At 45.1% G+C, this 26,449-nt stretch overlaps 1 protein-coding gene across 15 annotated transcripts in view; it reads right to left on the reverse strand.

Annotated features, from left to right (window-relative positions):
* Window positions 1-26,449, reverse strand: part of R3HDM2 (R3H domain containing 2) — a 51,114-nt gene that overhangs the window by 11,847 nt on the left and 12,818 nt on the right. For 5 of the 15 annotated variants that reach the window (XM_051641400.1, XM_051641394.1, XM_051641391.1 and 2 more), the window contains exons 2-12: window positions 11,131-11,329; window positions 9,959-10,000; window positions 8,818-8,904; window positions 7,092-7,218; window positions 5,899-5,977; window positions 5,079-5,138; window positions 4,260-4,400; window positions 3,761-3,869; window positions 2,503-2,598; window positions 1,000-1,031; window positions 848-901 (exon numbers count right to left, since the gene is read on the reverse strand). In XM_051641400.1, coding sequence (XP_051497360.1) covers window positions 848-901; window positions 1,000-1,031; window positions 2,503-2,598; window positions 3,761-3,869; window positions 4,260-4,400; window positions 5,079-5,138; window positions 5,899-5,977; window positions 7,092-7,218; window positions 8,818-8,904; window positions 9,959-10,000; window positions 11,131-11,298 — 995 coding nt within the window. In that variant the 5' untranslated portion in view covers window positions 11,299-11,329. Of the gene's footprint in view, window positions 1-847; window positions 902-999; window positions 1,032-2,502; window positions 2,599-3,760; window positions 3,870-4,259; window positions 4,401-5,078; window positions 5,139-5,898; window positions 5,978-7,091; window positions 7,219-8,361; window positions 8,480-8,817; window positions 8,905-9,958; window positions 10,001-11,130; window positions 11,330-21,696; window positions 21,714-26,449 lie in introns of those variants that run through there. The other 10 variants (XM_051641402.1, XM_051641396.1, XM_051641393.1 and 7 more) reach the window with 6 other exon arrangements.

A 26,449-nucleotide genomic window follows, 5' to 3' on the forward strand; every position in this document is an offset into this window, starting at 1 on the left:
TCACACAGACCTCAACTCCAGCACCACCGAGGGAATCCCAGTCTCCTCCAGAGCTTGTCTATCTCAAGATAGACATCTTGTTCAGAGCTCAAAATGGCTGCAAAGTGCAGATATCCTCCCTCTCCATACGATGGGAACCACAAAACAAAGACAGCAGGTTAACCAAGTTCTCTAGGGACTGGGCACAACAGCTAGAAAAGCTCCTACTGTAGCATTGGCTGCAGCTCAGCTCTTAAGAGCTGCAATCACATCAGCAGTGGGTTTTTTGCCATTTTGCTGGGTAAGTTTTGCCACAGCCTCATGGCTGATCTGAAAATTATTTCATCTTGTTCTTTATCCTCATACCTTCAGCAGCCTCCTGCAGCAGTGGTCTGTGCAAGGCAACTCAGCAGGCTAACTCCACCCTTCCAGCCCCTTCACCCACAGGAAAACTACTTAATATGAAGATGCTGCTCAAAAATATTTCCAGTGCCTTCTGCAGCATCCTCTGGTCAAAATGGAAGCTTGAGACACTTCATTTCCACCATTTAATAAACCAGCCTTTATAATCAGGGATTAGGGACAGCCCCAGTTTATCTGGATGCTGATCCCGTCATTCTAAGCGCAAGGGATTTCCTACTCTTTTGGGAAAGAAGAGGTGGAATGCTTTGAAAAGTGCTGGAATCCTCTGGCCTCCCCGTTCCTCCCTGCCATTCCCACCTTCCACCCCTCCATTTTAGCTGATGAATCAGAAAAAAAGGACTCAGAAATTGATGTTGCAAAAAATACAACTTCAGTAACTTCACAAGCAGCCATGCATGGGGCAAACTTACTCAGCAGGAAATTGTACAAAGTCACACAGAGATACCTAAAAATCTGCTTCCATTTGTGTGAACTAGAAGAAAAGCCTTCTTTGGAGATTCTGTCGGTTAACATCAGAAAAAAACATCATTATAGAGCCATGCAGTCCTCCATAGAGAAAGCCAGACATACAAACAGTGTCTGCTAAACAGTACTAACCTGCTGTCAGTGAGATATCCATTCTGGCCAGTCTGGAAGCACGGATAAGACATGGAGGTAGGAAAGAAAAGGGACAGTCAGTAATTTTGAAAGCAGCAAACCTAGGCAATTTGAAAGCAAAGAGGAGCAAAGCACTAACAGTATGGGACTCAGACACAGTTAGTGCTGTGCACCAGTTACGTGGTCACTCAGGATTCTTGCTGAGTCTTCTGCACACCAGTCCCATTCGACTCTTCATCCAGGCCCATTAGGAACCCTTCCTGACACCTGCAACCCTGAGATCTCTCTAAGAGTTTGCAAATCAGAGTCCTTAACTCTCTATTTCATTGCTCTAAGGCAGCTTTGATGGTAGCTTTGTCAATGGAACGGTCAAAGCCAATCATACAAGAGTCCTTATTTGCTAAATGCAGGCCCAATTATCAGAGCCATGAAAAAAAGACAAAGGGCTCAAAGCCAGCCCAGCTCATCCTGCGATAGACAACCCTGCCTCTGGAAGTCAGATACAAAGCACCAGCTCAGCCCATGAACACAGAGCAAGGGCAAGTACATGCCCAGTGTAGAGCTAACATGGGACAGCACCTGCTTTGGGCCTGTGCATGTCAGACAAGCCCATGACCACACCCAGCTGGAGAGTCATCAGCTGAAACCTGGTGACTTGACTAGGGACTAAGCACAGTGGCTGCCTTCACAACCTCCTTGGACAGGCACACAACAATTCCCCTTAGGACAAATGAAAGATGTTGTCCCCAAGATGCTCAAATGCAGCAGGCAAGGAGTTGGACTTTGAACATGATACGAGGCAGACGGGCACTTGGAATTGTCCCTGATTCCATCATTTGCCGCTTGGCACAGCACTGAGAGTTGCCTCCAGCTGGCAGGCAGTACTCAACACAGCAGAGCACAGCAGCCTGAGCCAGATGTGAGCAAGAAACACAGAAAAGGAAACCAGCTTGAAGGAGTTTCATGTAGGTAGCAGAGATCTCAAGGAAGCAATAACCACGCTGCACACTTCGTAAAAAGTACAATAAATGCACTGCCCAGATTGACTCTATAAAGGCACAGAGCCCTGACTGATGCTCCAAGGCCATCATTGTTTGGTCAGGAGGTCGAAGCTGCAGCACTGGAGAGAAGCTTGGGGAGACAGCTGCTGCTCCTTTCAGGTTCATCAACTGATTTGTTAATAATCCCAGAAATGTGACTGCATAAGCTTATTATCTTGCTGGGCAGCAAGGAGCAGAACTGCCTCCTCTGTCAGTCCCCACACATCTACTGCCCCCAAACAGGCAATTTAGGGAAGAGGCAGACTGGGGATTGGAGGTGTGGCTCCTCTATCCCAATGTCTTAGATAATTTTGCTAGGAGCTGGAATTCAATGATAGATACCAAGAACACTGGGAAATTTGTAGAGAAGGCAATGATGAGATCTGACCTTTTAGCATTCTCAAGGACACCTTCTGCCATAAAATTCCAGAAGGTGCCTGGCAAGCAAGTTGCCCAAGCTTACCTCTCGTGCAAATATCCGCTCCCTGACCCGCTGATACTCTTCCTCTCGCTCTTCTATAGATTTGCTTCTTCTCCCATCCTGCAAGGGGAGTCTGATCTGAAGGGACAAACACATCTCAGCGGGTCAGCGGTTGCCAATGGTAGCAGGGGGCACAGTCAGCTGGTGCTATTTTTATGTAGCTGTGCAAGTGGATGTGGAGTACGGAGTGTGTGCACAATGACTGGATGCAATGACACAGCCTCTGCCTTTACACCTACCTTCTGGACACCTATCTCTAGGGATGAATATCCTGGAGGTCTTAGCACAACCACTCTGCCTGAACTCTGCCTGATTTGGAAAGGAAAGATCAGGAAAATTGCCATTGGCTTCTGAAAGGCAATCTGCTCCCAGGGCTTAACAGGTAAATGCCACTCTTTGGAGCATATGCCAATACAGCAAACTCCTGCTCAGTCATGGATTCTGTGCTTCATGGATAGCTGCATTATGTGCAGAGTGCCATCACTGGGAAACCAGAAACTGATCTCAGTGACCAGCTCCTCATCCTCACAACTTAAGTTCAGAAACACAACCTAAAGCAAGGGATAGGGATATGCTGGGGCAAAATAAAGATGGAAGCTGCAAGAGCAAAGAGCATGAGATCCCTGGTGAGAAGGTCTCCTGTCTCTTGCCCCATTTTTTACATTCAAGATTCTGTCTGACACAAGCTGAGAAACTAGCCACAGATGAAATAGCTCTGCATTATGGGTGTGGTGCCACCTGTGACAGCCTGAAGGCAGCCAAAGACTCAGAAGGGGTTTTAGCTCTCATGACTGGCAAAGCTGTGATCTCAAAGTGTTTCATTTTGCTGATGGTTTCCTTCCAGCAGCACTGTGAGGTCCTGATGACTCCACAGCCTGACTCACTCCAAGCCCCTGGGAGGAGTGGGAGAGATGCTTGGCAATGCTCAGCTCTGGGACATCTCAAGGAAACCTTAGCAAAATGCTTCATCTTAAAGCCTGACCCAGTCACTAGTTAATATTCCGGGTACAGAAAAGTACCACCCCGCCCCCCACAGAACCCACACAAATTCCTCATGTGTCTCCCCAGTATTTTATAAAGTTTTCATCATATATCTAGATGCTGTGGCTTGGGTGGGGTGGAAGCTTCTAGTAAAGAAGGTTACTACAGGAAACCCAAAAAAATGCATAGTTGTTCTCATCTTAGAAAAGGCACATTTGACCTTTACAAAGTATGCAGATACCTGACTGCCATCCCCCACCTGATTATCATCTCGGTCCGTGCTGGTATCATCTCGTTTTAGGATAAACCTCTGTGGGAACTCCACATTCTTCTCATCTTTGATATGCTCAGAGAACCTCTGCTCAGGGCTGCAGGAAGAACCAGCCATTGTTAGAAGGGCAAAAATGGGCATAGAACCGTCTTCACAAAACCACTGCTTCAGAGGGAGTGAGAGGGTGTGAAAAGGTGTTTGTTGTGTTAAATCCCTCCTCTGTCTGATGGCAACAAGAGCTCCTGCGCATTCTCTGAGAATTAGAGAGAGCTAGGAAGGGCTTGAAAATACATATGCTTAGGACTGGAAGTGAAGGATTCTTGTCTTCTAGAGAGGGGACCTGCCTTTCTTAGGGAGGTAAAAAAATGTGGTGTGGAATCCATCCTCCTCTGGACCATGTCAGGGCTCTGTGCTCAGGGGTCATGTACCACAATGCAGGGATGGGAAGGGGATGCCAGCCCAGTTGTTCTCCCTTCCTCCCCCTTACATTCGTGTGTTACTGGTCTTGTTGATAATGACCGCCTTCCCAGTTTGGTCAACGTTGTGGTCCATGCCGAAGTAGGCAGCTACCCGGTGCAGCAGCATCCTATGATACGAGGTCATCTGAGGGAACTTCTTAAACTGATTGCTAAGAAGGAGGGAGAAAGCATTAGAATTTAGAAGGCCTTGAAACAGATTATGACAATCTGACACCAAAAGAGAGATCAAAGCCAGAGGTGCCTCAACCAGATCTCAGATCAGACCATGCCACCTATTCCAAGAAGTTGGACATGACTCAAGTGCTGATTCTTACACTGAGCACAAGCATGGGCTTACACTGCTTTGCCAGACAGACTTGAGCTGATTCAAGGGCTCAAGTTAAATATGCCTTTCCTCAAACAAGACCAGCTTGTACAGAAATGTATGTCTCCTTCCAAGAAGGAACAGGAATCATAATTAGTACTTATACTGTGACCTCTCTGATCCTATCAGATAAAGAAGTTTGCAAGTTCTGCTGCAGACACCTATTCTATCTCTCATTCTGGGATGTGAATCCTGCCCCTGGTTTCTCCACCCCCATTTTATGCTAGGAAGAGTAGCACAATGGCACTAATCTCCTTCATCATGGATATAGTGCAAAAGCAATTGATACCAAATCAGTATGATAGTCAGAAATCTTTTGGATGGACAAAAGGAGGTGGAGGATGTACAAGAGAATAGGCTCCTAACTAGTGTGTCCAAAAGGCACTTCCTTCTCCCCTTGGTTCCCAAGCTCCTAAATTGTTACAAACCTCTTTTACTTGACACAAACTTGGTGATGACTTACTTGTTATCACTAATAAATTCCAGAATCTCCTGTTCTAACTTTAGTAGCATCATTCTATCCCTGTTAAGAAAAAGGAAAAGGCCACCTTCAGAAACAACAAAAAAAAAAGCTTTCTCTGCCTGGTATCCCCCTCCCTGCAACAGAGAAAAGTCACAAATATCTGGAGCAAGCAACACTATTAAGAAGGCTTCACATATCCTCCACAGGAATGAACTAAAAAACTCCACATTTTTTCATATATAGTAACTTAATTGCCAGATTTTTTTTTCCAGTTTATAGTTGTTACTTTGCTAACAGAACTCGGCTTTTGCTAATAATGAATCTCTGCTCTGCTGGATGCTCCACTGGTAGAGACCCCAACTTTGCTATTCCTTTGGCAGCACTTGGCTTGATTACACTTATTACTGACAAAGCAGCAGTTCCTTTAGAGACTGGTGTTTGACAATTATTTATAGAAAGGGTTTTAAAGCAATCAAGATTCCTTCCTGCTTGCATTCAAACAAATTACTTTTCCTCTTCCTCTCTCTCCATAGTACACAATGAGATGTTTTGATTGACTGCAGTGTATAGAATTACAGTTGTGCTTTTTGTTTTTATATTACACCAGCTCTAGTAATACTCTCTAAATTCCAAAACGTAAAACAGACTTTCAGGTAGTTGCTATAGTTCCCCGCTTCTCAAGGTACACTAACACATACATACATACACACACATTCAAACAAAACACCATGGGTTTAAGAGTCAATCAAAGCAGCATTGGTTGCCAGGTACTCCCTCCCTTCACTCCATTAGCAAGTACTTTTACTGACTAGGGACCTACCGTGGGTTTTTTTTCAGTGTATTTACTAAAAACTCATGCAAATCTATTCCAGTGGAGTCTGTATATTCCTGGCTGGAATCTGAAACAACAACAGTAGCAGAACAAATTAACAAAACACTGTGACAGAATAAACTGAATGGAAGAGGTGTGTGCCTCACTACATGCATGAGGATTGCTGCCAGAAGAAATTCAGCCTCATTTTCAGCACCAGCTATTCACGACAGGAAGAGAGGAAGAAAAGCCCACCTTGTTACAGAACCGCACAGGCTGGGACCTGTATCACCTGGGCTCAAGTCCAGTTTCTAGCACAGGCTCAGACTGCAACCTCTAGGTCACGTTTCTGAATCTGTAAAATAGGGACTGTATATCCTTTCCCCTGGGGGCAGCAGGAGAATCAGTATGCTAAATGCAAGGTACTATGAGCACAAGGTCCCACTAGAAAGATGCCAGAGAGAGCGAGATCAGATCAGGTCATGGAAAGAAACCTTGCCTCCAAAACCATCAACCCAGAGAACACTCAGGATATCCCATGCTGTTACAGGAGGCCCCTGCAAGTGTAGCATATCATACTTTTGTACAAGCAACTTCTGCACCTTTGATCCCACAAGTTATTTAACTGGAAAGCCCCACTGGACACGTTCTTCCCCTCTCCCAATATTTTTCTTAATGTAATGGTAATCATGGAAAAAAATAGTAAGTTACACTGAATCTGCACCTATGCAGATCTGATGTCAGTACAAGGTTTCAAGGTGCAGTGTGCTCACCAGATTAAATGTTTACCTTTTAGTAACTTCTGTGCCGCAAATCCTACACAGGATCACACAGCAAAAACTTAGCTCACCTCCTTGCAATCTCACGTCTTGCCACCTGTGGCAGGTTTTATAAAATCAAATCTAAACTGAATGCAGAAGTCTATACAGTGGGTCTTCTTGGGTTTGCATCTGCACGTTTAAAAAGCCACCGGATCAATATAAACTATGCTGGAATTGTGCAAGTTTGTTGGGTCATATGCCAATCTAGAGAAACCTTTCTCCTTCCCTGTGCTGTGCTCCCTAAAGTTTGTTATAAAACCGATACATTTCTCTACAGTCATCAGCAGAGTAACTGCTCTGCTTCCGACAACTGTACCACTGGCCAGCGGAATCCTCAAAGCCAGTAAGACACAACTTGCCCTGTTCAAATGAGCACCTGACCTCGAGACAGCATTCTCCTTGGTGTCTTTTCTTTATTCTTGTCTTTTTCTTCTTTCTCAGCCCCATCTTTTGTGGACTTTTCCTCTTCCTTGTCAGAGGGGCAGCTAACGTGCAACTGAATGATATCCTGGAACAAAACAAACCAGGCTGGTCTGAGTAACTTGAACACTCCCTGGAATCACTGCCATGACTGGAGATGCTGGCAGCTGAGAAATGCATCACGGAAAGGCAGGGGATTCAGGTCATAAACCTGAGACATTTCACAAGAGGCCCCAAACTGAAAGCAGCCAAAGTAGTCTCTCTCCCCACCCTCCACCCAACAAGAAGCCTTCAGCAGGCTTTGAGAGGACTCTCAAAAGCATTTTTAACTGTTGAAAACCTGCCTTGCCTGAACCACCTCAGAACCTAAGTTACACATTTCCCTGTTTGAAGTTGATAAAATGCTATCACACTTTGGACTCAGGAGTGCCTAAGGTGAGGTAGGTCCTGCAACATTTCAATAAGACTCTATGATCTAACCTGGAAAGAGAAACGTCATGAGGAGAAAACAGAATATGAAGCAAAAACCAAATGTGGTGTAATGAGTGGTCCCTGTGCCACATGGGGTTTTCTGCTGTTTCTTTTCACCTCCTCTCTTGAGTTTTAGCAGCCCAGCATAGCCTGAGGATTCACTCTGCTTCATGGGAAGAAATGTTAAACAACAGTGGGATATTCAAAGGCAACATCAGATGCCACAAAGACTCAAATTCAAGTTAAAACTGACTATAAAACCACTACCCCTTGTGACAGCTGACCTTTCCTTGTCCTCCCTTCATGCTAGTGTGTTTCTGTGGCATCACAATGTGTGTTTAGGGTCACTTTAAAAGTCCTCCTAGTGACCCTAGAGCTCTAAGTGAAACCCACAAAAAAGAGAGCAGAGGGCCTTTGCAGCTGAGAGCCTCCACACAAGGAAGGCTTAGAGGCCAAGTACCCCATTCACCACAAGGGTGAGGTGGTCTGGGTAGCACTCAGCGCTGGCACAGGCCACGTTTGTCCTTCTCAATGGAAAGTAACATAGAGGTCTCTGATCTAGCACCACAGACCTAAGCTGGTGACTCTGCATGGTGCAGTACTGTATCAGCTGTAGCTAGCCACAACCTCATCTACAATGAGTCTGCTCACATCTCCACACACTGCAACATCCTGTGATTCTAAAAGGGCAGAGAAAGCTCAACCCATCTGCTCTTGCTGGGGCAGACAGGTTCTCAGCGCCTCCCTCGCTGCTGCCCACCTTCAAGCTTCCGCTTCTCTGTCACTGCCCACAAGGGACCACAGATGGGGATCACCTCTGCAGAGCACTGCATACCACTTCTCTGTGGGCTGGCTGCTTTCAGTCACTGTACTCTGAGCTGCAAGGAAAGGACTTGTATAAACATCCTTCCTGTGCCCAAAACCCCAGGGATTTTGTAAAGGCAAAGTGTCATTCCATTTTCAGGGGCATAAACCTGCACAGCTCAAGTAGTTGAGGGTGCCCAGTGAGTTGATGCAGACAATTCCTTGTAAGAGAAGGTTTGTGACTGTAAGCATGTAAGTGGTGCTCGCAGGCATGATTGCCTCCTTCAAAAGCAGCCTCTTGTGAGAAATTCTTGGCTCTTAGAAGCACAAGCTCAGTACAGAACAAAACTTCTAGACAGATGGGAATTTTCTGGGCTTCCACACTCCACTGATTATCTCATTCTAGGCCTACCTGGGATTCCAGAAGCCCATCTACAAAGGGGCTAGACGATTCTTCACATACAGCCAAACTCCTGACCAGTTTAAGTTTAGAATTAGACTGGAGAAGGAAAAGAAAGAGTATAGTTAAGACACCTCAGCCAAAATGCACACACATAATTAGGATCTGAACAAACCAAAATTTGCATTAGAAAGTTCTCTGCCTTAATTCATGTGCTCTTTGACCTCTTCAACCAGAGCAAGTCCAGCCTCTCCCCTCTTCACCTGGCAAAAATTAAAAACATTAAAAATAGATATAGCTGAAGTCAACTATTTTATTGTTTTTTAAGATGTAGAGTGAAAATTGTTACTGTTCTTAATTAAAAGGCTGCCATCCTATTTACACCTCACCTGTCTGACCTGATAACTTTGGTTATTTTGGGTTCTGTAGTAGTGCTCAGAGAAAATACTTAAAATAAAACCTGCAGTTTCAGGACTCTCAGCAAGTTGACTCACTTGGGTGACAAATAAGAAAAAACGTATCAAGGAGTCACATGAGATCTCAGGCAGGATAAAAAATATGGAGAAAGGGCTGAGGTGCACAAATGCATTCTGCCCTACATATGGACAGGGCAGTGCACTGGCCTGTTACACCCTCCAGTTAAAAACTATTTAAGTATAACTGTCTGGTCTCACATTGGAAAATACCACATTTGCTCCCGTAACAATAGCATGTGCATATTAGCAAATCCAAATTTTTTGTTAGTAATGCACACACGGACATGAGTGTTCTAGAACATTGTTTGTAGACAAAATCTTCAGGTAAAAATGCAGCCATTGCGTGTTTTGTTTTGTTTCCTTTTCTTAGCCTTAATCCAAGTTTTTCTCTGCAAAATTTGTTAGTAACTACTGAAGCATCTTATCAAAAGTGGTTGCGTATCTTCCAAAATTTCATTTTTGGCTTCTTGGGCTCTGGGGAAGGGACGAGTGTGGCAGTTAAGATCACTAACAATTTCTTCATGGGTGTGTATTAAAAAGGAGCACTCATGCTCTTCCATATCATGTGCTGAATGCTGCTTCTGGAGACAGAAAAGACTTGAGAGTACCATCCGAAGGCTGGGATCATGACTCAGCTCAGAATGGGCAAAAGAGCAGGACATCAGAAGAGGTCATACCTTGGCTCTTTTTCTGGCATGTCCATGAGTTGAAGTTCGCCTCTGTGAAGAAAGGACAGAGAATGCAGTAAGCTTAATCTTTGTGTAAACTGGAATTGGTATTTGCTGTGCAAGGCAGCAAAACACTGAGCACGTAAAATTACTCTGAAGAAAACCTCTATCTGACAGCAATGGAAGCACGTGCAAACAGTAAGACCTGGAGAACTGTCCTGTCAGGACCTATGTGGGGAAAAACTGCTTAAGAAAACTAATGTGGAATTGACCAAACTCCTCTGTTTCTGAGAGAACCAGCACAACTGTGGGATCACAGGGCATACAGGTGGAGGTGCATGACACTTCTAAATGGGAAAACTAGAAGACGCAAAGGGGGTTCTAATACAGCTAGATCATGAGAGAGACACTGCTGCTCTGATTTAAGAGACACTGAGTCATCTGCCATGCCTACCTTCTAAGAAACCTTTCCCCATTCCGCACTGCAAAGTGACCAAATTCAGGGTCTTTCTGAGCAACACTAGTATCTGCCTGTGCTGCTGTTCAACAAATCTGGTGCCAACCCCCAGCTTTAAATGCAAAAAGCATTCAACACGTTGATGATGGTGGACATTCCTTCAAGCTCAACGAACACTAAGCCAAAAGCATATGTGACAGGAGAGCAGAGAGGCAGGAATGAGTCCCGGCACCCTTAAAATGATACTTGCATAGATTTTTTTTTTTTTCCTTGCTGGAATGAAATCCCAAAATATTCACTTCCTATTTGGGCATTTTTAATAGCAGCAAACAATGGCCAAGCACCAGTCATGACACCAAACTCTCCTTCACATTGTCATTAACTGACCTTTAGGTCAACAAAAGAAGAAAAAAAAAAAAAAAAAGGAGTAATAGTCATGGGACTATGGGACTAGAACCTGGTGACTGGACACACATAACCCCCAGGAGAACACCAGGCTCATTTTCTCCCAGGCTCAAAGAATATTTAAATTATCCCACTCTGAGCAGAACAGATTCAGCTAAAGAGCAGTCTGTGAACACCACAGTCCATACAGCATGGTAGCCCTTGGGAGGTGGTAGTACGGGCTTAGGCCGCTTTCAGAAGGGATAGCAAGTAGCTTGTTTGACAAATAGAAGGAGGTGGCCCATGCTCTGCAAACTGGCAGAAGGGACCACCCACTTACCTGAGATTCCTGGCGTATGCTGACCTCCTCTCCTCCATCCTTCTCCATCTCCTCCTTGCTTGGTGACCTGGATACACATTTGGTTTTGTTCACAGATTCCTCAACCACCTTTTTTTCAGTCTCTTTCATTATTTCCAGTGACTCCTGTGTTGTGCTGCTGTTTGACATCTTCAGAGTCCTGCAACGTAGCAATGGACACCTGCCAGAAGAGGTGACAGAATGGATAAGAAGGGAGTCAAGGGGTGGATAGAGTTTCTATCCAGAACACAAACTTGCACACATGGGTTGTAACTTCTTTGTAACTCATCTTGTGTATGAAGACCCCAAACCAAGCACTCCAATGATAGCCCACCCATTCATCTCCTTGGATGCAGCCCTTTGCAGCACTTGGCTGCACCTGACCTTGCAGGAGTTTCAGTGATTCTCACCAGACTCTGGAGACACCGACAGGGTTGAACAAAGCCTCTTAGATATACAGAGGTCTCCAGTGAAAGCACTCTGCCCTTTAACTTCTTTCACGCGAGGGAGAGACTAAGGGTAGTCCTAATGCTACCAAACATCCAGAAGCAAGGAATTCAGTAGGTGAAATAAACTCAAGCAATGAGAGGTGTACTCTGCCCCAGGACAAACAAAACCCAAAAATCTGCATTTTTTCCTCCAAATCGCAGCCCACTCCTTCTCGCAGTTAGACAAATCTTCAGTGAGAAAACAGCCTCATACCCAAGACATTGCTCTGGTTCTTCCTGTAAAATAAGATAAACCCTGATATCTTTTCTCTAGCTGCCTACGGTTATATACATCAGGAAAAGTAGTAGCCAAACAAAAACAGTCAAATTACAGATTAAGATGAAAAAATGCTTCCTGAGAGAGCTGTGTTGAATTGCTTCCTTTTGATTAGCAAGAACACAGACCAGAGAGTCCCTGAAACCACCTCTGAATTAGAGCGAAATCTAGAAAGGGCAGCAACATGTGCCTCAGTCTGCTGACAGCCTTCAACAGTAGTGAAAACGTCACATACCCATTCATCAAATTAAGAGCTAATTTCAAACCAGTTGTCTAGAATTGAAACATCAGCCCTCTCGACTAACTCAAAGCAGGCCTCTTTGAGCCTGAGTGAGGGCTAAACCAGCTTACGTAGGACTATGGAGGGATTCTGGTACTGAGAAAAATGTTTGTAGAGACATAGCCTGTGCAGAACCCCATGTTCATCCTGATGACAGATGAAGGGGCTGGATAAATGCAGGATAAAAGGCAAGCCCTTTCAGACAAGTTTCCAAAAAGGGGAAGCCTAAATTTGAGAGAGGCTCAAAAAGAACTGGACACTGAAAAACAGAGATGATATTTAACAACTTGTTTTATTAATTACTTTTGCCAAACATGGCTGAGTGAGATCTTGCAGAGATTTAGCAATTCTTGGCTCTGCATGGGAACTGCTAATATTCATTAACTAATTCAGCCTCATTCCCCTTTAATTTGTGGGACTGCTGAACATAAAACATACATTTGACTGTTATTATAGCTACTTGAATCAGTTTCAGATACAGAAAGCAACTGAGCACAATCAACTGCTTCTAGTTCACAGATTCTTATAGGGGTTTATAACAAACTTAAGATTTTCAGGGCAGAAAACACTCCGTGTTACAGGAAAACCCCATGGTTGGGCTGGAGCCAGAGAAACCACAGTACCATGCCTAGGAGATGATGCCAGCACTGCACTGGATCTCAGTGAGAGGATGGGACAGAATGCATACTGAAAGAAGGAGGAAGCTACAGTCACCTTAGCTTTCCTTCACACCTATCACAGCCTGTTCTAGACTTATGATGAGCTTTCCCCAGAAATAAGACTCACTGCTGTCGGGTTCAGAGTCACAGATGGGAGAATGATTTCCAAGCATGTATGTGGCCTCAAATGCCAGGTGGAGAAGAGGGCGAGAGCACTTCAATCTGCTATTCTGAATGCTCATCAATGTAGATCCCTGCAATGCATGGATCACTTGCTGCTCCCCACCACTCCCTGGCACAGTTCCAGGGGACAGCAAGCAGCACCACTGACAATCCCATTGACAGGCATCTCCTGGAGCACTCCTGCAGGAAGCAGCTTCCCTCTGTCATCACTGAGGCATCCATCCTCCAGCTCTGAGGGCTTGGCCTTCATCCAGGTGCTCGGTATCCAGCAGTTGCCAACAGGAACTGCAACTGAGCTCCCAAGTTTAGAGCAAGCATGCTGCATGAGGTGATGAGCCCCCACATGAGGGAGCCGTGCTCAGCTGCCATGCCTCCGACACAGGGAGCTAGGTCAGAAAAGGAAAAGGGAACACTTGCTTGATTTGCATGCCAACCTCCTTAGTAGGAGTCTGGATTATGCAGGGGGTGAAGCTGGTAGACTCTTGCCTTACTCCTTCCCCAAAATGTTCCATGCTGTAGGAAACTGTTCCAGCCTTGTGTCCAGGTCAGGAGCCTGGGTTGTTAACAAGCCAGGAGGATCTGTAGTAGATTTGGAGAAGGGTGGCAGGAGGAGGCACCTGAAATGCACACATGACACTTATCTAAAGGGGGAATTTCTGCACTAAAATAAAGGACCAGATTTTGGTCTTTCTCTTTCCAACAGCCACACTCTTAAAAAGTTTTTACCCTCAAGCCAAACACCTCAGTCAAATCTGAGAAGGGTAAAGGGACTCTTTCTCATTGTACTGCAATGTAACTTCGGCATCACAACAAAGGGAGTATCGTTATCTTCTGTCTCCTCTCCCAAAAAAGACTACTCAGAGCCACTGAACTGACATTTGTATGCTGCCCTCTCCTGATTAAACTTCCATCTCTGACAGCAGTCCTCCAAGATACTTCCCTGCATGTAAAACTCAAAGATACATACACTGCCAGTGCTTCTTCACAGCAATGCTTTCTAGAGGAGGTTCTCCTTCTGTATGAATGAATCAGCTCTGCTCCCCCAGGACAGACGTGGGATGCAGCGAGGGGGTGGCAGACATGATCTGCTGTGACAGACAGCAGCTTGCAGAGAAAGTGGAAGTTCAGAGGACTTGGTAGGGTGGGTGGGACTGAGCTGTACCATGCCAGGGAGATTAAAAGACTACATATACGCAACGCTAAGGAAGCCACAAAATCTGTGTCATAAGAGGACAACAGAGCAACTGAAGGTGGGTGAGCTGCCATTGATTTTTTTATTTGGGTCTGGAGGCTAGCAAAGCAAACAGGCCAGTCAAGGCAGTGACAGTAAAAACATTTTGTGCATGCTGGTCAAGGGCCAGGTGAACGGCTAGCCAGGATGGATTTACGTCCTCTTCTTCACCTTGAAGGGCAACATTGAATTCCACCTCTGCTGCCTTCTTGCTACATGCAATTCGCAGCCGCCAAGCCACAACAATGCAGGCAGCAGCTGGTCCTGGTTAGGCAGGGAACAGAAGCAAGAAACTTCTGCGTTTGCAGTTAGGATGGATTCAGCAGCAAATCTTGGAAATGCAGGAAGCATACTGATAAATACACTCTCTTCCTGACCTTGTTTCTCTGCGTACAGGCACACTCCTTTGAGCTAAATGAGGGTGCAAAGGAGACATATGGCTGCTTAGCAGCAGTTGCCTACATGCATGTCCCACAATGCGAGAGCGTTAAGCTACCTCTCAGCTTTCAGGGGGAAAAGAAACAAGTGTGAGTGGGCTCCACTTTCTCAGCCCCTGTCCAAAGTAAATTATGAGCACTGAGAGGAGGAGAACAGGGCAGGAAGAGGTGACCCAGCTCAACAGAGGTTTTCTGGTGCAACTGGTAATTAAAATCAACAAACCAGCCTGTAAGGGTGAAGGGGAAAGCAGTGGCCTTTTTCCAGCATCTGAGTCTTTCACTTCACTGTGTAAGGCTTTAGTATTAGCATCATGTATCACTGAATAAGTACCTTTTGCAAGGTTAAATGATGATGCTCTCGTGAACCATTTGCTCATTGGCTTCCAGGTCAACCAATTGGAATCAAAGCTCCATGGCAACAGGCTCTATCACTAGGAGCAACCAGACAAGTTTGGGGGGTAATTTAGATTCCCCCTAACTCCTCTTCCCCAGCAGAGAGCCTGCAGCAGAAAAAGGTTTTCACAGGAGACAGTGGAGGCGAGGTGGAGAGGGTGCTGCAGATTCAGAGCATTAAAGCTTCCTCAGTTCGACTAAGTCAGGCAGCACAGTGCTTCCTCTCTGCTCCAAGGGATCTTCAAGAGAGGCTTTTGTCTTCTCCTTTTCTGCCAGGGCACAGCAGCTAGTAAATTTTTTACTGTATTAAAGGGCACCTACTAGATGCAACAAGAGGCTGCAATGAAAGGCTTTGCTAGTACAACCAACAAAGGCCACCTAGCTCCTGAAACATTTCCCTTCTAGGGTCCATTTGGGCTCACAGACTGCTCTGCAAAATGTAAGATGCCTGCACCCACATTGCTGACTGGGGCATCCCCAGCAATCCCTATAAAGTCTAGAGGCTCAGTTTGAAAACAAAGAGGTAAAGAGCCTTCCGCACACACTCTCTCCCTTTGCCTTTTGTTGCAGAAAACGGCTTCCCACCAGAGGTAACAGCTCTAGTTAGGATGAGCACTTAGTTCAGCAGAAAGCCCTGAAACCTTACTCAGAAACACTCAAACTGCAACTGTCTCAGCCAATGAAGCAACCTCTCCTGAATTCTCTCCACTCCTTTATTACCAGTTGAAAAAAAGGGCTGCATTCTTCACTACCATACAGTTCCTACAAAACCTAGCAAAAAACCCAAACCAAACACAAAAAAATACACAAACAGAAGGACAGATGTATTTGACTGCACAGTGCATAGACTCCCAATGCTTAGTCATTGCTTTAAATCTTAATCTCCACCCCCACATTACATCAAAAGAGGTGAAATTGTGATGCAGATGGAAGGGTTCGACTTCAGGTGGAAAGGGGGGAAAATAACATATGAACAAGGGAACAGGAAATGCAGATGAGATAGAAAGCCCTCCTAGTTAATTCTCCAGAATATCAGGAGGTCTCCAGAATATCCCTCCCAAGTAATTCTAAGAAGGGCAATATAACACCAGTAAAATTACTTTTATGCACAGCTGAGGAAAGCCCACATATCAAGCTCTACTTCGCATTTGCTGAGCAAATGGCTACACCAGCTTAAGGTGCTAATGGCTCTCCTGGCTGCTCACATAACTAGTATCTGTGTTGTAAGGCAGGGCTGCTAGAAGAGAATCCCTTCAGAGGGGCCCATCTGTGCACCTCAGCAGAGCCACTGCTTTTGGTTTTCAGTGGATTAAGCTCAAGGGCTACTGGGCTTGTTTCACCAAGTGTAATCCCTAGGAAAAGGCCAGTGTCTGCAACAGCCTAGCTTTGGTGACCATGGTTAGCCTCTGCATCTTTGGCTGAAGGTAGGAATTGGAGCCTAGAGAAGGGATGTGATCCTAGAGCTCCTCTTAATTTCAAATACTTTTTAAAAGGCTGTTCACTAACTAATATAGGTGCAGTCAGCCCTGATAAATGGCACAATACCCAGTAGGTGTGTTAAGGGAAACATCTGAATTATCACCAAGGCAGTAGTTTTCAGTTATATGGTACATGCATGTTTTTAATTACGTAGAACATCTCAAACCACATTATAATTTCAGAGGGAAGAAAAAGAATCAGTTATTTTGTTACCTTTCTCAATCAATGCAAGCACTAAAATAAAAATACTTGTCAACTTGCTATTACTGTACTCCAAGAGTGTGACAAAATTGTGGTGTCACAACTGCCAAAATCCTCTTCATGTGATACATGGGAATCAAATGTGCCAGAACAATCGAGGTGGGTTGACATCTGAGGAAATAGACTCAAAAAGATACAGCATGCTTTGCCTGTGGGCTTCGAAAGCCAAACTTCGATAGCGTGCCATTTCCATCCGGATGCAACTCACGGTTTCTATGCAGAACTCTGCTGTCACAGCTGAGTCTGGTCCCTTGGAAAGCAGTAGGCAGGACACACCACAGTACAGAGGGCCTTTCCAGCACTGCGCTGATGACTCACAGCATGTTTGACAAACAGCATTCTTGTGAGCAGGCTACTACCTCCCCAGGGCAGGTTTACTTCCCTCACCTTTGTGAATTACCTGCTTTATCTAGGTATCTTAGTTCATCAAAATAAGGGGCAGCACCTCAGACCCTGGGCAGGCATGGAAGCAGTAAGAATGCAGCAGGACCTCCCTTGCCTTTGGAACCACATCACCCCAGGGATGGGTAAGCACCTACATTACTGCAGTCTGAGAGCTGCTATTAAAAAAACACAAAACATATCTTGCCTATATACAATGGAGTAGTTTTCACTAAAAATGAGTATTTCAGCAGAAGACAAAACAAAAAGCACCACTTAAATGAAAACACATGGGGCAGAGCAGCTGTTGTGAAGGGAGCACACAGCAGAGGTAATTGCCTGCCATGCAGATGAGCTCCAGGCAGGCAAGCTCCATTGCACCAAACAATCAGGAAAATGCCACTTTAACTCAAGTCATGGTTGTTTCTCATTTAACCATCAACACAAGAACAAGGCCGTCTTCATCCCAGATTTGAAGAAACATCTGGACCTAGATAGAAACTTCATCAAATCTTGTAGGGTAAGCAACACAGTGCCCTGGGCAGCACATGGAAGGCAGAAGTCCTTTTAGGAGTGGTAGAAGTGTCCATTCTTCCCTGTGAGGGAAGGAAACTGAAGATGCTGTTGAGGCATATCTGAAACATAAATGTGTCTACACACCTACCCAGTGCGTCTATGTGCTCTGGAGAGGATTCTCAGTTTTTAATCTGATGCCCATTGTGTTGAGATCCAGTCTCTTGCAGAAGGAAAAATTATTTCTTTTCCCCTCATGATGTTCCCACTCAAGACAGGTCTTTGCTTCCTGCCCGAAAGGCCAAACTGTTCTTTTTGTGCAACTTAAATTGTTAGCTTTCACATCAGAGCTAGCTGAATTTCAGTAGCAGAGGAGATAACTTACATTCACAACACAGCCTTGATCCTTTAGAATGGGAGAAAATATCAAACCAAGGAAGGATTCCCTACTAGTTAAGAGGGTATGCCAGAATACTTAACATGTCCTGCCACCTCCAGGTGTAATGCTTGGAAACAGCCCTGCCACATGAACCAACATGGAGGGGAGAAATGACACATCAGTGAAGCAACACAGATTCTTTTCATTTGCCAGGAATACAAAGGTGGCGATGTCCACCACACCATCCAGTCAGCTGCCTTTACCGACTCAACTGAAGGACTCAAGGGCTCATAACCAAAGGAAAACAGCAAAACGACAAAGAAAGAGCATGCTGGGTTTTTTCACCCCATGCTGATTGGGAGTCGTAGCAGCAAGAAGAGTTGCCACATGCCTGACAGGAAACTTCAATGTAGACTTGACCAATGTGTTCACAGAATCCAGCTTTCTTTTTACTCCCAAAGCAGCCTATATGCTATGCAAGATCAGAGCTCCCATCTGTTTTCTACTGTGAAAAGTTGGCAACACAGAAAAGAAGGCAACCACTGGATTCAGGCATGCTGGAGATCTCCTGGGAAAGATAATTCAGTTCAGCATCAAAGCCAGAGGCTGTAAAGATCCCCACATCCTAACTGAAAGCCTCATTCCCAGCCTAACCAGGCTTACTGCTCGACTTTTGACGCATGTTTCCTTTTTATATGCATCAAGAGAAGAAAATGCTGTGTGGAGGGAGGCGTAACATGAAGATGCAAGTGAGCAAACATGACAAATCATGAAAAATCAGTTTAAAATAATGCATCCGTTATTGACTGTTATGGCACCATGCATTGTAATAGCTTTTATGTTCAAAGGACCTGCCAAGAAAAGGAGAATGGAATTCTGATAGCTGACAGTGGTATTTCCCTGTCTCACCACTGAGGCACCTTGATACCAGCTCTTTGCAAGACAGTTCACTTGCATTTCAAGCACTGTAGTGCCCTAGCTGGGAACACCAGATGCAATCAGCAATCCAGTATATTTGCTGCTCTACAGTACTTCTGGCTATGAAAATCTATTAAGTACTTTGAACTGGATGGGTGAACTTTGCTTGCACCTGTTTTGTGGGCATGGAAAAGGACATGCAGAGAATTCCTGCCACAGTTAGCAGATGCACCCAGCTCTACAGGCCTTCCAGAAGCTGACAGATTGGATAGATAGGACAACACTGGAAGAAAGGAACCTACTGCAGAGACACCACAGGAGGGCTTGCAAAGAGGGAGTGTTCAAATTATACTGAAGAAAGCAGGCTTTAAAAGTCTCAGCCTTAAAAATTCTGTCAGCCTGAAGTTCGCAGCAATAGCAGCCATCTTCAGACCTTTTGTTTTCCCCTCTGTTAGTCTAAGGGAATATTATTTGTTTATGACAAAAACCAACCAAACAAAAACCAGTAATGCTGTTCTTCTCTTTTCCTTTTATTTTGGGAGCTGCAGAGAAGCTGAACAAGAAATCTCTCATCCCTTGTTTACAGAATCTGGGGGGAGGAAAAACAAACCCAACAGGTAATAGTTAAAAAGTGAGAGAAGCACAGAAGCCATCGATACAAACGGTTCTTGAGAAGAAAAAGCTTACATTCAGTCCAAACACCGAGCTGTAAATTTTTGTGCACAGTTCCTCTAAGGGTCCCTACGCAGAACAGTGGGAAAAGGAAAAGATAAATCTGAGCTGAGAATCTCCCCATCAGAGAGTTCCCTTCTCCACACCGGTTTTCCTTTCCCCACCACGAGCTATTCCTGTATTCATTCAAAGACCAGGGAACTGCTCTTGTGACGTCAAAGCAGTTTCCCAGCAACAATTAATGAGGGTTGTCCACCACAGGGGTTTCCTGAAAAGCTAGCAAGGAGTTATCCACCTACTTTCTACAGTGTCAAGATGCAATAGGACAACACTGAACAGGAACTTACGTTAACCCTTCCATGGCTCAGAGGAAAACCCAAGCACAGTTCCCACTGACACTTGTCCTAATTCTTTTGGAGAACCCCAAGCAGAACTCCTTCCACCTGAACCCATTCATAATGAAATATAACATCAGGTAGTAAACACGAGAAAAAACTTCTTTACTGTGAGAGTAACAGAGCACTGGAACAGGCTGTCCAGAGAGGTTGTGGAGTCTCCTTCGCTGGCGACATTCAAAACCCGCCTGGACGTGTTCCTGCGTGATGTTCTCTAGGTGATCCTGCTCTGGCAGGGGCGTTGGACTAGATGACCTTTTGAGGTCCCTTCCAACCCCTAAGATTCTGTGATTTTGTAGGAGACACTTGAAGATACAGAGGTTGCAACTAGGCTCAGGAAAAACAATAGCAATAGCTCTTATCCTCTTGCTGGTACACTTTTCTTGTGTCACGCCTGTGTCAGTCAGATGCATAAGCACAAACATTAAAAAGCTGGATAAGAGAGCAAGTTATTACTCAGCCCAGCTTACTGTTTCCTAGCTAACAAAGCAGATCCTAAAACTTTACTAATAAGACTCTAAGCATTCCAGCTGCCAGCAACTTCCTTCACCTTTTGGCTGCCAGCTGCAAAAGTTACATTTGACAGTGAAGGTTGAGTCTGAAGAGCGGGTTCCAACAGCCTTCAGCAAGATGAACTCAGCCTTCACCTGCTGAAGTGCTCACCATTCGCTGCAGCAGCTGTTGCTGCTGCTTGCAGATCCTCAAGCCACAGGTGATGCTTCCAGTTTAAATAAGCATTTTAAAGACATAAAGGGAAAGGAGACAGGTCCAACACATCTAAACAAAGATCCTGCAGTACAGTAACTGACTAATACCTCAAGCCCAAGAAAACCATCTCCTACCTCTAAATATCAAATGAAGGGAGTATTATTTCCATTATCTTGTTTTTTAGGCAGGACTGGATGATGAACATGTGTGAGAAGGAGAAAAAGGCAATCCAAACTCCTGATTGCACTAAATCCAAACATAATTCAGTAATAGGTTTAAAATAATAAATAAATGGGGTTAGCATATATGTGAACACTAATATAGTCCTACAGAACACCAAATTGCATAAGCTAACCTGAAAACGTCATATGGCACATAGCCAACATTTCTCATCAACTAGCCAGCTTCAAACAAGTAAATCCATTAAAGTATAATCAGCAGAAGAGCAGGAAGTATTTTGTCTTTGCAAAAGTAACAGAAACTACCCAGGAGCAAGCTGTGTAAACACCAAGCTAAGACACAAGGACAACCCATGAGGCTGTCACAGGGAACTCCTTAATGACATGGTACAGTACGCTTATTAGGGATTCCCCTGTCTCCTGTAGATGCATCCCCAGCACCACAAGAGGAGGAAGGATAAAGCTCCCCTCACACTCTCAAGTCCCAAATAGGATTATAGAGCCACATTCTTTTTAGTAGAGCACCATTTTAAATTAACCACATCAAGCAGAAGAAATTCTACCACTTACTCATCAGACACAAATCATGTCAGGTCCCCATCCCCCAAACACTCACATGCATTTATACCTATATTTTGCATGGTGGGGGTATGGGGAGAGGAAAATAAAAATCTCAGGTAAATCTTTCTCAAGACCAAAATAATCAAAGACTTACTCTCAAAAGAAACTGACTGTGGTGTTTTTGCACTCCCAGCAGGTCATCTGTTTTCCGATTTCAATGGAGACTTCATTGCCACAACCAGTTCTAGAGGAATTTTGCCAAGATAATATTGCTTCTTAGAAGCCCTCACCAGCTCCCAACACTAGATAAAATGCTAGCGATCTTTACTGCTGCTACAGCAAGCTATTTGCTCTGACAAGCAGCTCTGAAGCAAAGCAGAGCCCAGCTGTTCAGAGGGATGTCGGAGAGCCCTGCCAATAGCCACATGCACACCCCCCTCCTGCTTTCATTCAAATACTTCAATGGAACTGCCTCCGCACAGCCCTGAGAAGGCTTTAAAGACACAGTATCCTTCCCCTGCCTGGCACAGGAGCAATACAAATGCAAGTGCTGGAGCAAAGGAGAGATACCACAGTAAGCATCAGCATCTTCCAGAAGAATTCAAGTGGACTACACTTTGCAGAATGCCCTGCACATACTCAGGTAGGTTATAGCCAGCCTTGCTTCACTCCTATCATTGTTGACATAATGTTACCAAGGGGTCAGTTTGTAATGGTTTCATTTAAATTATTTTTTTCTTCCTCATTTATTAGTGATTAAATATTGAAACAGGAGACAAGAAATGGAAATGGCCCTAGAGAGATTTTAAAACAATCAATTGCTTAAATTTTTCCCAGAAAGGGCTTTTCCATCCCAGACCTGGCAACTCTACAGGTGCACAGAATGTGATGAAGTCTCCTCTCCATATTACAGCTTACTCTCATGCACACAAGGCAGTATTGCTGAGTGTCATGCACACGCAGACTCTGTGATGGATCAGAAATTGCTTCTTTTTGGATTATGGACATCTTCTGACTACAGCTCTAAACACTGGTCAACAGCAGGTATGGGTCATTCTTATTCTGCACCAATGGTTCATGCCGTCCCAGGCAAGTTGCCGGCAGCGCTGAAGAGAGTGCACTCCTGTAGGGTCAGTGCTGACTTCAAACATTATCAGCTCAGTCAGCAGCTGGTCTTGAGGAGGTTCCTTGCTCAGGCTGAGCTCTGGCAGTGCTGGAGCTGACAGCAGAGCAAGGGGCAGCAGAGCTCACAGGGCAGCTGTCTAAAGACAAAAGCTTTGAAGAGAAAGGAAATGAAGATGAGAAGGCAGAATTAGCTCTGGGCTCAAGGCGACAGAGAGGCTGAAGTGAGACACTTGAAAAAAGGTTGAGATACACAGCTTTAACTGACAGCATCCATTGCAAATGGCGTAGTGCGGTGCTGGTAAAGCCTCTTCAGGACTTGCCTTTACCACTTGTGCTAAGTTAATGTTGCTTCTTCTGAATGGACCCTTGCTACGGCCAAAGAAACAGTCCAGTAAAGCTTTTAAAAAGCAAGGAGATAGACAACAGAAACCAGATACATTTCAGCTTCATGGCAAATTGAGGTTGAAGTTTGTAAAGAAGCCCTGCTCTGAAAAGGACTTAAGCTTAAATGTATGCCTGAGCTTCTGTCTTAACCTGCTTCAAAGCGTTCTGAATGAAGCCTGTCATATCCATGCAGAAATAAGCTTAGCATTCCTGGGCAGCTGTCCTCCTCTTCCTGCTGAAACTGCTGTGATTCTGGCTCCATGTAAACAGCTCCATGTTTCTGCCCACAGCAATACTGAGATTTAAAGAGGGGGTACCACGGCTAGAAAGACCAGAGAGAAAGGAATGACAGAGACGGCAAGGCAGACAGGGAGTAATAAGATCAAAGTCACTTGCAATGCTATACCAGGGTTTTCAAGTGGAGAGTCACAACTAATCAACCCCATATTGCCTGAATGCAAAGGCTTAATGGATGTTATATCACATTCCCCCATCAGAAGGTGCAAGGAAGACAGATCCAGAAGATTCAGATTACTTTTATGCCTTCTATTTCTGGCCACTTCAAGTTCTTTCCTCCCAATTCTGCAAAGAACTATTAAAATGAAGGTGCCTGTCCAAGGAAACTGAACCATGGTCTCCCAAGCTCTTTGAGAAACAGTCACCACTGTCTGAGCAGTGCAAGCTTGCAGGATGAGGGTCTTCAGCTGAGCTCACAGGCTCTGATATGACAGCTTCTTGGTCTGCTGCACAGCCGGCCCTGAGAAGTAGCAAGTGACCGCGTTGGCAACAGCTCCACAGATTGCTCACCAGGAAGTGAGCCTGGACATTCACATTCTCCTGGCAGAAAGCATGTGCTCAGAGTGACTCCCTGTGGCAGATGAACCCAGCAAAGCTGCAAGATGCAGACAGAGGGTAGGTTAACAGCTCAGCATCATCTATTTTGGGTTTGTTAATTCCTGTCACCTAGCACTCAGGCAGGCACCAGGAGTTTCAAACCCAGAGTTCTGAGCCTTGAAGAAGCTCCAGCAGCTACTTTGCAAATGAAACAACAGAAAGGGTCGAAAGAGTTGACCAGGTCCAGGAACAGTGCTCTAGCATGCCTTGCCCTGGCCAACGATCTTTGCTCCACACAGACAAGAGCCTTAAAAGCTCCACAAAATCCAGTGAAACCAACAGAGTTTTGTTTTGCAAAGGATCTGTGGTCTGCTGCATTTTGCTTCAGCATCATCAAAGACAGTTGCTGGCACCCTCCATTCCAGAGTCCTGCAGTAGCAAGATTAGTACTCTAAAATAAGGGAACTTTGGAAGCAGTTCTTCTCTTTTACCAGGTTTTCCTCTTTCTAAAGAAGCCCAGCTAGAGCACATGAAGCGAACAAGAACATACAATCAGCCTAGGACCCTTCCTTGAAACCCCACTGTCAGTTCTTAACATTAAGGGAGAAAGAAAAGAAGCTCCAGAACCTGAGCCTACAAATCTGATCTCTAGGACTTAGATGCCTGACAGATGGCTCAGCAAGGACAGATTTCTGAGTGAGAAAGCCTTCCAGCCCTAGGACACAAGCACCTGCCCTAGACAGTACAGATGCAGCCTCCTTTGCTCTTTCAAAAACCATTGCCCATTATCTCTATGAGTTGGCAGCATTTTATCTTCATGAAACACACGTGTTTGAGAGGATTTCCTAAACTGCATCTTTCTCCTTAGATGGAGAGACAGTAAACTCTGGGTGGAGGGAGAAGGAGAAGGAATAGTGAGTCAGCCCCACCAGCAGTCTTGACAAAGCCCTACAGAGAGGGCTCTTGTCTTTCAGACCGAAGAGCCATTTGCTCATACTGCCTGTGTGCGTGCCCAAGTATGTTAGTTCACACACAGAGTGGAAGTAGGTCAGTGAAAGCAGGGCACAGAAAAGATGCAGCAGCTCTAGGTATTGTCTGTGCTTCCAGCTTGCCAGAAGCTGCCTATGCCTAACACAGTAATATGGCAGAGCAAACAAAGAAAAAAAGCAACAAGACGTGTTGCCTACCTCCCTGGCAGATGTGTATCAAAAGAGCCTAGTCTCTAATCTGCCCAGCCCATCTTCTGCTAGGAGAAGGCACTTCAAATAGGCAGTGGATATCATCCCATCAGAAGGGGGGTAAAAAAGTCAAGACTGGTGGGATAGCACTGGTGCAAACCCACACCATCAGCCCAAGATTGGACTCCCCCAGACATGACAGACATGTACCAGGAAGATTGCATCAGACACCTACAGCAGCTGGAAAAGGAGAGCACTACCAATGGACTTCAAATGCTTCCATTTATCCTCCCAGACCCAAAAACTCCCTCTCCCCTTAAAAAAGGGGAAAAAAATCCAAACAAAAGAGCTTCGGACAGACTTCTCGTTGCAGGCAAGTCAAACATCAGCACTCACTTCCACCAGCCTCAGCTACCACAGCACCATGGGGATGAGTGAGACAAAGGAATCATCCAGCAGTTACACAGACCGCTCTTTGGGTTGGAACAGACCTTGCTCACTGCATCCAGCAGCAGGCTGCAAGGTTAATTACTGAAGTGCATTGGTAGAAACACATTCTTCAGACAGCATACACTTCCAAGGACATTATGAGCATGCAGAGTGCAGGAGAGATTTGGCGAGCTGACTCCCTAGTGTGACTCCACTGTGCTGTCAGGTATACACCAAGCACCTGAGCTAAGGGATCAGCTTGGACAACACCCTTAGGCAGACATGGTAATCACTACCACACATGACAAGTCAAAGATCTTTCAAAGTCCTCCGGGCCACAAGACTCGTTTTGTTTTGCAGAACTATGTGCATCACAGAATTACTTCGCGTTTGGAGTCAGGAAGTGGGAAGGATGGGAATTGAGAGCACATTGCTGCTGGGAGCTACCTACTCTAACACGTCCCATGAAAACAGCTCTGCGAACATGCAGAAGCACAGCAGCCACCCATAGAAAAGCAGGACACCAGCAGACACTCCACAGTTGGGGCTGAAAGAAAGATGTTCTGGTCTTACTCATCCTTTTCCATGGGACACACAAATGGAAGAGGGGGAGAACAGCCAGACTTTCTCATTGAGACCATGACTACCTAAAAGATCTCTCCACATAAGTCCTAGAACCAGCACATTTCTCATAACAGGCACAAAGTCTCCTCAGAAGAGATCACAATAAAGGACCAGGGGGTATACTGAAGGAAAAAAAATTAAATAGCTGCACAGTGGAGACACCACTCTCAAAAGTCACAAGTCAGAGTGTTGTGTGGTAGACAACACTCTGAGGAGGACAGAGAAACTCAGGCCATCGAGAACTTTCTCTGAATTGCTTCTACTACCAGAAAAGAGAAAAACTTGGCTTATGCCCAAAGAAACAAGATTCAAGAGTCAAGCCCCAGCCCACCC

Source organism: Apus apus, chromosome 28, assembly GCF_020740795.1.
Source record: "Apus apus isolate bApuApu2 chromosome 28, bApuApu2.pri.cur, whole genome shotgun sequence".
NCBI lineage: Eukaryota > Metazoa > Chordata > Aves > Apodiformes > Apodidae > Apus > Apus apus.